The sequence below is a fragment of the Anomaloglossus baeobatrachus genome, chromosome 2 (genome assembly GCF_048569485.1).
Source record: "Anomaloglossus baeobatrachus isolate aAnoBae1 chromosome 2, aAnoBae1.hap1, whole genome shotgun sequence".
NCBI classification, from domain to species: domain Eukaryota; kingdom Metazoa; phylum Chordata; class Amphibia; order Anura; family Aromobatidae; genus Anomaloglossus; species Anomaloglossus baeobatrachus.
The window spans coordinates 744,332,543-744,342,909 of NC_134354.1; the positions used below are offsets into that span (position 1 = coordinate 744,332,543).

Genomic DNA, 10,367 nt, shown 5'->3' on the forward strand with positions numbered 1-10,367 from the left:
TCTAGAATTGTTCAAGGTGGGAAACCTTTAAGGTTCCTTTCACTGAAGTATGAAAAAAAAAACTGGACCGACCTAACCCACATCTTTTGCTGCCTTTAGATATGTACAAATTATTAAAGAGATTATAGATGACTGTAACATTGGCTATCCTTAGGACACCTAGCACCCCCTCCAATCAACTGCTCCCTGTGCCAGCCGGAACTGCTCCCTTACACAGCTACTCTGTCTATTGTATAGAGGCCATAGCCGGGTACTGCACATCTGCCCCATATCCGCATCAATAAGAGGCAGATGTACAGTACCAATTTGCAGCCAGTATAGTAGATGGAGCAGCTCCATAACTGAGTAGTTCCAGCTTCTGCTGGCAACAAGAACAGCTGATCGTTAGGGGTGTCAGGTGTTGCACCCCCACCGATCACACAATTATTGATGAACTATCCTAAGGATCGGCCATGTTTTCTTACTTGCATTCCATAATGAGTCCATATGCAATGCATTTTTATCTCATGTGACAGTGCTGAAAGCTTAGTCCAACCCTATAGTCCACCCCTGTAACAACCCACTCCACAAGGAATCCTTTAGGAGGACATGCATCTTATTTTCTGTTTCCTTTTGCAAAAATGAGCTACTACTTGCAATTCAACCAGACAGAGTGTGTCCTGTACAATTGGCTGTTAACGCAACGCTTTTGGTTTCGAGGTACCCAATAATTTGACGTCACCGATTCTGGGTGCATCCTCTAGTCCAACAATGGAGCGCATGTACATTCAGCACAGCGATCATCCAGCCAAGTTTTTATACATACATCCCATACAGGAGCCCAAGATGTAAGGGGGGGGGGATTTCTACCTCCAAAGCAAGTGGAATTAGGTATTTGGATGAGGTCTTGGCCTGTATTTTGTTATTGCACAGGATATATAGTAGGATAGATATATGGACTACAAAACGTATGAATATTTCACATTTATAACCTCTATCAATAATTTTTATCTATAGGTTACACTCCACGAGCCTATCATATGCTGGGTTGCATCTGGAATTCCTGCTTTGCAAGTCCACAATTTCAGTTATAGTTCGGACAACCTGTACAGAAATTTGGAACAGACTCCATTGTTCCGTGATGCCGAAGTTGAAAAAGCAGGACTGGGAATGGATAGCCAGTGGTCCTACGGAAAACTGTCAGTTTCCTAACTGTATAGGTGCCATTGACAAGAAACATATCCGTATCAAGAAGCCGTCAAGCTCAGGGACCCAATACTTCAATTATAAAGGATATTTTTTGTTGTGCTGTTGGGGATTGTGGATAATGGAGCCTATGTAAGAATGGGAGATTCCTGGATCTGTAATTCTTCCATAATGGGTAGGCGGCTTAAAAACAACAATTTGGATGTCCCACCCCCATGACCCCTACCTGGTTCCAGTGGAGAGAAAGTCCCTTATATTTTTGATGGAGATGTGGCTGAGTTAAGAATGAGGTTTTACAATTGCAAACAAAGGCCGCAGGATAGCATACGGGATTATGCATTGAACCTTCAGGAGGCGCTGTGGGCTGTAAAGCAGGTAGACTCTGAAAGTGTGCGAGAGGAAGATAAAATGTTAATTGAACAGTTTCTTGAGGGGCTACATTCACCAATCCATCAAACACAGCTGCGTCTATGGGTCATGGAGCATCAGAGTCTAGACTTTGTAACTCTGAAGAACCGGGCCATTAGAGCGTTGCGAGTCCCTGTGACTACAGACCCCGCACCTCAGCCGCAGCAAGCCATCACCTCTCCCTCAGAGGTGGCGCCCCTTTCCTTAACTCCAGCAGAAATCAAGACAGACTGTAATGCATTATGCCTCTGATGAATTGCGTTCCCAGGTACAGCAGCTGACCAAAGATGTGGCCATGCTCCTAAACGCCATGCAACTCCAACAGAAACCGCAGTCGTCTGAGAGGATCCAGTTAGCTGACAGCCCTGAGGATGTCCCGTGGATGCGAGGAAGGAGGAACCCGCCGCCCAGAGGAAGACCCAACGACCGCTACGACTCATCAGGACAGCCTATCTGCCGCCGTTGTAACGAGGCGGGCCACTTTCTCAGAACATGTCCTTTAAACCAGCGACTCCTGGGGCAGCGGGCAGATCCCCAGGAATAAAACAACCAGGCCCGTCGAACTGGCGCGATACATATGTGGGAGGATGGCCATTTCTATCTATCGTGCTAGATGGCATTCCCACACTTGCTCTATTGGACACTGGCTCGCAGGTGACAACGATCCCGCATATCCTTTACAAGAGATTTTGGCCCGATTCTGCGCTCACTCGCCCAGACCCAGACCTTACTATATATGCTGCTAATGGACAGCCAGTATCACAAGTAGGGTTCAAGGAGGTAACGATAAAGGTTGGGAGGGAGGAGCTAAAGGGCCAAGGACTTATTGTGGTGGATACTGATTGTCGTGAAAGAAATCCAATAATGATACTAGGCACTAATATTATTGAAAATTGTCTAGCAGAAGTTCTTTTCTTGCTCCAGCAGGTTGCAGAAACTGCCAGCACCGAGCAGCAGAGGGTCCTACAGAAAGAGATCAAGACCCTTCTGCAGAAACAACAGGTAGAGTTGTCTGGTGGGGAGATCGGCAGTGTACGGGTAAGCGACCCATTCCCCATTGTGTTACCCCCAAGAAGTGAAGTGATGATTTGGTGTTGGGCAGCGATAGGCCTCAGAGGGCAGGATTACCAAGCAATGGGAGAGCCCATGTATTCAGATAGTAGGCCCACAGTCCTGACAGCCAGGGGGGTAGTTGATGTACGCAAAGGGAGGGTATGCTACCGTTGCCAAGTTGTTCACTGTCAACAACTCAATTCAGGCAGTGGAACCCTTGACCCCGTCCGACCAGGCGGAGGACAACAGCTCCAAGGGACAGCTGGAGGACTGGTGTCAGAAGCTGCATGTCGGCACTGATTCCACTGCCTGAATTGAGTTATTGTTGACAGTGAACAACTTGGCAACGGTAGCATATCTGGGCAGCTTTACCTCTTCTACAAGTTCAAGAAGATGCAAAAGTTCATGCAAAAAGTATCGCGCCAGTTCGATGGGCCTGGTCGTTTTATTCCTAAGGATTGGCCCGCTGCCCCAGGAGTCGCTGGTTTAAAGGACATGATCTGGCAAAGTGGCCCACATCGTTACAACGGCGGCAGATAGGCTGTCCTGATGAGTCGTAGCGGTCGTTGGGTCTTTCTCTGGGCAGCGGGTTTCTCCTTCCTCGCATCCACGGGACGTCCTCAGGGCTGTCAGCCAACTGGATCCTCTCAGATGACTGCGGTTTCTGTTGGAGTTGCATGGCCTTTAGGAGCATGGCCACATCTTTGGTCAGCTGCTGTACCTGGAAATGCAATTCATCAGAGGCATCATGCATTACAGTCTGTCTATTGATTTCTGCTGAAGTTAAAGAAAGGGGCTCCACCTCTGAGGGTGAGGTGATGGCTTGCTGCGGCTGAGGTGCGGGGTCTGTAGTGACAGGGACTCGCAACGCTCTAATGGCCCGGTTCTTCAGAGTTACAAAGTCTAGACTCGGATGCTCCATGACCCATAGACGCAGCTGTGTTTGATGGATTGGTGAATGTAGCCCCTCAAGAAACTGTTCAATTAACATTTTATCTTCCTCTCGCACACTTTCAGGGTCTACCTGCTTTACAGCCCACAGTGCCTCCTGAAGGTTCAATGCATTATTCCGTATGCTATCCTGCGGCCTTTGTTTGCAGTTGTAAAACCTCATTCTTAACTCAGCTACAGTATGAGTTTTAAAAGCAGCTTTTAATTTAGCAAATATCTGGGTTATTGTCCTTTTATCTGTATTCAGCCAGGATTTAACCTCACGCTCTGCTGCACCTGTAAGCAGCCCCAGCAAGACTGACACTTTATGCTTGTCAGTCATAGAGTATATATCCGGAAGATTACATATCTTTTCACTAAATTCAGCTAGGGTATTGGGTTCCCCAGCATATCGTGGTAACCATGTTGCACCCGGGACATACGTCAGAGCAAGCGGCATGATCGGGGCTACAGCTTCAGGTGCTTCAGCTGCTCCAGCAGCATCAGCATCGCCTTGCATCTCCATCCTTGCTGTGGTGCAGTTATGGCAGCATAATTACAGTTCAACACAGTCAATACACGGCACACAGTACCCCTTGATTAAGGGCCCAAAAATCCTGTTCGTGACGCCAAAAGCTGACTCGCCCAGAACCGAGTACCCCACGGCCCTGGGGCGGCTCAGCAGGGGTGAAAAAAGAGGCCGCCCTGCCGAAGAGCGAAGTGAGGGGCTGAGGGGGAGAAAGAGACGAGCGGAGACTGAGGCCTCTGCCCCCGCACAAGTTCACCGGGCATGGTCCCCTCCACGATATGTTAATCCTCCTGATGTAAACCACTCGCCACCAGCCGTGCTAGATAGCCGCCCAAGAAGGGTAAGATTCAGGAGCCCAGTGCCCCTCAGAAAAGAGAAGATTAGTGTACCTGCAGCCTCTTCTGGCAAATAACCGGATCTACTGGGTGCCAAAACTGTGGCCCATGCAACCTGAGAAGAAAGGACCGTGAAAGTCAAAGAGCTCCATTACAGCCAATTGTCACCAAGCAGCCACTGGAACTTGTAGCCTTGGACCATGTGAAATTGACACCCAGTAGATCCGGTTATACGTATGCCCTCACTATGGTGGACCACTATTCCCGGTTTCTGGTGGTAGTACCTGTAATGGACTTGACAGCGAGAACCGCAGCGAGAACCTTTCAAGCCTACTTCTGCAGACCACATGGCTACCCGGAACAGGTGTAGACGGATCAATGTTCTGCGTTCAAAGCTGAAGTGTTCCGGGAGTTTTGCAACCTGTATGGGTGTAAGAAAATCCGAACCACATTGAATCACCCACAGACCAACGGCATGTGTGAGAAAATGAACCAGGTGGTTATAGACCTGTTGAAAACCTAACCCTTGGAAGAAAACAGCATGTGGCCGGAGAAGTTGCCTGATTTAGTGGACATGTACAACAACATCCCTGTGAGTTCCACCAATTGCACGCCAGCATACTTGATGAGAGCAAGACCCGGGAAGTTACCAGTTGACTTAGAAATGGGAATTGTCATTCCTAAAACCAGTTCACCTGAAGCTGATTGGGACACTAAGCGCCAAGAGCAGTACAAAAAGGTACAGGAGTGCGTAGAAAGAAGCCTAAACCAAATTAGAGAAAGGCAAGAGAAAGATTACAACAAGAATGCACCAGCTGCTCCTTTAATACCTGGAGAGATTTTTCTAAAAAGAAAAAGAAGGACCCATAAGCTTGATGACCAGTGGGAAGCAGAACCATACACAGTATTGCCCTCTAACTTTGACAACAAGAAAATGTGCTTAATCAGCAAGGATAAGGGAAAAACATCAGTGGCAGTTTCTAGAGACCACCTTAAGAAATGTCCTGAACAGTTGAAGCCAAAAGAAGTCATCCCCTGTACACCTCAACCTAAGGAGGAAAAGAAAGAGAAGATGATACGAACAGTACTTGGTGATTTTCCTGAAAGTTGGCCTAAGTACAATGGAACCATAATAATACCATTATTGACTACCGCTCAACCAGTAGAAGTCCCAGAAAGACTGGAAGAACCTGTCGAAGTTTCAGAAGAACTACCTGTCGCAGTAGAACCAGAGAACCCTGCTATTGGTGAACCTGCCAGTCCTATGGTAAGACTAATTAAATACAGAAAAGTCCGGCTGCAACTGCTACAGATAGGTGCTATCGGGTAATAAATTAGTAACAAGTAAAGGGGAACCCGAGCACTCAATAAGAAAGGAGAGGAAATTTGAATGCAAGTATTTTTATTCACAACCGACAAAAATTGCAAAATGTGAACCCTGACACAAAAGCAACAAACCAACATTTCGGTTTATCAGACCTTTCTCAAGGTAGTTGCCTGTGGAGGTAAAAGTACACCGTGAGTATATATATACACAAGTGTGACAGACCGCAATATATACAAATATACATTTATACACCTATATACAAGATATGTACATACTTATAATAGAGACGCAGAGGTATACGGGTCACAGGGACAACCGTCAGGGTAGAGGGTAAGTGGAGGGCGTCACATTCAGCATTAAGCGGTATCTGGCAGTTTAGAAATAATATGCATAAGAAGAAGCACCACAATGCAATATGAGGAAGTCAGGACACTGTCCGCTGGATGATACAGATGGCAATAGAATCATGTAATAGGTACATAGGAACATTATATTCCTCATTGAAGAAGACACAAGTACATCTGTTAAGGACATATATGCATGACCATTTTACATGGAAAGTAGACTGTGAGCCCTCGCGGGCAGGGTCCTCTCTCCTCCTATACCAGTCTGTCTTGTACTGTTAATGATTGTTGTACGTATACCCTCTTTCACTTGTAAAGCGCCATGGAATAAATGGCGCTATAATAATAAATAATAATAATAATAATAATAATAAATAGTAGTAATCAAGGTAGCAGAACTACATACCAGAATGGTGGTGATGTGAGGATTAAACACAGAGGCAGAGGAGAGGAGAAGACGCCTGGAAGGAAAGTCACAAGCATTAGAGAATGGTAAGCAGAGATAGTGAGAGGTCCACAGGAGGTGGATGCACTGGGTTACCTGCTCATAGAGGACCATATAGTGCTGGAACAGCGGTGGCAGTGGTGATGGCAGCGTGGGTGTACTGGGCTGGGGAGCACCATTATAAGAATAGTTGTTTTTTTTTTTTAATTCGGGAATGGAGGGGTAAGCCTGGTGTAGGAGAGGCCAGTGTTTCAAGATAGCAGTTTTGATAAGTGGAGAAAAGGGATGGAAGGTGTTCACGAAGGGGATTTTTTGAGAGCCTGATGTCTGCGTGATTTGTGCAGCAGGTTTCATGTAGGGGGGATATCCCCTATTGTGAAATTTCAAGTTCATCTCTGTGTCGTACATCCCTTACTATGGAATCTGAGACAATTCTGTCAACTCGGCAGTGTTGTGAGTGTGGAAGGGACCTTTTGATATGCTTAGGATGGCAGCTGGTATAAAGTAGGAGACTGTTCCTATCTGTTGGCTTGACATAGAGATCGGTGGACAGAGAGCGATCAGTATTAATAATAACAGTAGTGTCCAGGAAATGGATGGAGCTACTGTCATGGTGGAGAGTGAAAGAAATTTTAGCCATAGCAGAATTGAGGTCTGCGAAAAAGGATTCGAGGGACATTGTGTCATTGGTCCATATGAAAAATATATCATCGATGAACCTTTTCCAAATCATAACCGAGTTATCATATTGGGGTGGGTGTATACAAAGCGATTCTCAAAGTAGTCCATGAAAATATTAGCGTAGGGGGGCGCGACATTCGAACCCATCGCGGTCCCCCTACGCTGTAAGAAAAATTGGTCCCCAAAGAGGAAAAAGTTTTTTGTGAGGACCTCATCAAGGAGGTCGAGGCAAAGGTTCCTCTTGGGGTCTGAAAAATCAGTGTGACGATGTAGGAAATTGTCCACTGCCATGAGTCCCTCTGTATGATCGATGCTTGTGTATAAGCTCGATACATCTAGTGTTACTAACAGGCTATTATCAGGAATATGAGAAATGGATTTGAGGATGGACAAAAAATGCCCAGTGTCCTTCAGGAGAGACTGGATTTTGGGGATGTGGGGTGACAGTATTTTTTCCGAAGTGATAGATAAGGGTGAAAGAATCGAGTCAGTTGATGCGACAATGGGGCGGCCGGGAGGGAATGAGAGATTCTTGTGTATTTTGGGTAGTGTATAGAAGACTGGGGTGATGGGGTGGTTGTTGATGAGAAAATCTGCAAGTTTACTGTCGATGATGGAATTTTGCTGGTAGGTCTTAATTTTGGTACGTATGGCTGACGCAAAAGCAGAGGTAGGGTCTTGTGATAGAAGGCAATATGTATTGGTATCGCTGAGTTGCTCCTTGATTTCACTGATGTAGTACTTCTTATCAAGTACAACTATAGCACCATTCTTGTCTGCCGGTTTAATAATAATGCTTTCATTTTGTTTGAGTGAAATGAGAGCCTTGCGTTCATCAGGAGACATGTTGTTTTTTAGATGGAAACTACCTTTTTTAATGTCAGAGATGACCTGTTGTATGTCAATGGAAACTAGATCTATGAAAGTTTCGGCCGGGTGGTAATGGCGTGGCGGCTGGAAAGTACTGGGTATCTTCAGATTAAGTCCAGTTAGGGTAAAATCAGGTGGACTAGAGGGTATAGTGGCCGCATAGGTGGTCTGTGGAGCAACAGGTGTCTTGCCCAAGAAATGTGCTTTAAGGCGGACATTTCTATAAAAACGATTAAATTCCTGTTCGAGATGGAATGTGTTGAAGGAAAAGGTAGGGCAGAATGAGAGACCCTTTTGTAGGACATTGGTTTCTGTTGGAGTGAGGGTGTAGTTGGAAATGTTAAACACAATGTTTTCCCTACCTGGGACCGTGTCGTCACTCTGTTCTGCCGTCGGGGGCCGGTGTCTGCCCCTCCTCGTCGGTCTCTTTTGGTCCGTTTTTGTCCTAAAAAAGGGAGATGCCCAGATGTGCTCAGGTCGCTGTCGGAGCCTGCACTGAAACTGCCAGTATGTCTGTAGTTTCTGGAGGGAAAAGAAGCTTGCCATTTGTAAACTCTTTTTTTATTGTAATCTTCCTGATCGCGTAGAAACTTATCGCGTTTCCGTATCTGTAGAGATGCGCTGAACTCCGTCACAGTGGTGCTATATTTTGTCTTGAGCTCCTCAAGAGCAGTGGCGTTGAGAGTTTGTGCCAATTGGTCTTCAATACCCTTGATGTTTGTGTCTACAGTGTCTAGTTCTTTTTGCAAGTAGTCGATTGTTAATAAAATAATGTCAAAAGAGCATTTGTTGAGGATAGCCTCAAAAGACTTGCAGTAATCCGGGTTCTCGGAAAACAGAGTGGGCCTAAGGGAGACCCTCAGGCCTCTCGGTATTCTCTGAGCCCTGTGATACTCAGCAAGTGTTACTGAATGTAGTTCAAGGGCTGCGTTCCTCTTCAACTCCCTGAGGTAGTCCCTGGAACGGACCTCCTCAGAGGGTATCGTAAGGAACTGGGTCCTGGCTGTTACCTTAGCAAGGATAGAAGCCGTCTGTTCAACATTGAACGAAAGGACAGAGGACATGGGAAAATAGGGGTGCGGCAGGAGCACAGACAAAAATAGGACAATTAAATACAGAAAAGTCCGGCTGCAACTGCTACAGATAGGTGCTATCTGGTAATAAATTAGTAACAAGTAAAGGGGAACCCGAGCACTCAATAAGAAAGGAGAGGAAATTTGAATGCAAGTGTTTTTATTCACAACCGACAAAAATTGCAAAATGTGAACCCTGACACAAAAGCAACAAACCAACGTTTCGGTTTATCAGACCTTTCTCAAGGTAGTTGCCTGTGGAGGTAAAAGTACACCGTGAGTATATATATATACACAAGTGTGACAGACAGCAATATATACAAATATACATTTATACACCTATATACAGGATATGTATATACTTATAATAGAGACGCAGAGGTATACGGGTCACAGGGACAGCCGTCAGGGTAGCGGGTAAGTGGAGGGCGTCACATTCAGCATTAAGCGGTATCTGGCAGTTTAGAAATAATATGCATAAGAAGAAGCACAACAATGCAATATGAGGAAGTCAGGACACTGTCCGCTGGATGATACAGATGGCAATAGAATCATGTAATAGGTACATAGGAACATTATATTCCTCATTGAAGAAGGCACAAGTACATCTGTTAAGTACATATATGCAGGACCATTTTACATGGAAAGAGATAGTAGTAATCAAGGTAGCAGAACTACATACCAGAATGGTGGTGATGTGAGGATTAAACACAGAGGCAGAGGAGGAGAGGAGAAGACGCCTGGAAGGAAAGTCACAAGCATTAGAGAATGGTAAGCAGAGATAGTGAGAGGTCCACAGGAGGTGGATGCACTGGGTTACCTGCTCATAGAGGACCATATAGTGCTGGAACAGCGGTGGCAGTGGTGATGGCAGCGTGGGTGTACTGGGCTGGGGAGCACCATTATAAGGAGAACGCTGAGTGGAGCGTCACTTCCGGTTTGGACGGGCGCAATGCATGGTGGGAAAGTGTCCACTGCACATGTGCGTGATGTCAGCAGTGCTGGGCGGGCGCTGGGAGGGGCTGGGCACATGAGCACTGGGTCTGACAGGAACAGGGACATGTCAGTCATGTCGAGGGGTGTGAGCATGACGTCAGTAGTGTGGGATGAACGATAGGCAAGGTCAGGACACTGAGCGCGGAGTATGATAGGATAAGGGATGTGTCCATCATAGAAAGAGGTGTGGG

At 46.2% G+C, this 10,367-nt stretch overlaps 1 protein-coding gene across 1 annotated transcript; it reads right to left on the minus strand.

Annotated features, from left to right (window-relative positions):
• Positions 1–5,836: 5,836 nt before the first annotated feature.
• Positions 5,837–10,115, minus strand: LOC142290672 (uncharacterized). Its single transcript, XM_075334660.1, has 5 exons — positions 10,001–10,115; positions 9,863–9,920; positions 8,470–9,435; positions 6,043–6,134; positions 5,837–5,937 (listed from the first exon to the last, which is right to left on the minus strand). The coding sequence occupies exons 3-5, from the start codon at positions 9,169–9,171 to the stop codon at positions 5,925–5,927; spliced, it is 807 nt and encodes a 268-aa protein (XP_075190775.1). The 5' UTR covers positions 9,172–9,435; positions 9,863–9,920; positions 10,001–10,115; the 3' UTR covers positions 5,837–5,924.
• Between the last annotated feature and the right edge of the window lie 252 nt (positions 10,116–10,367).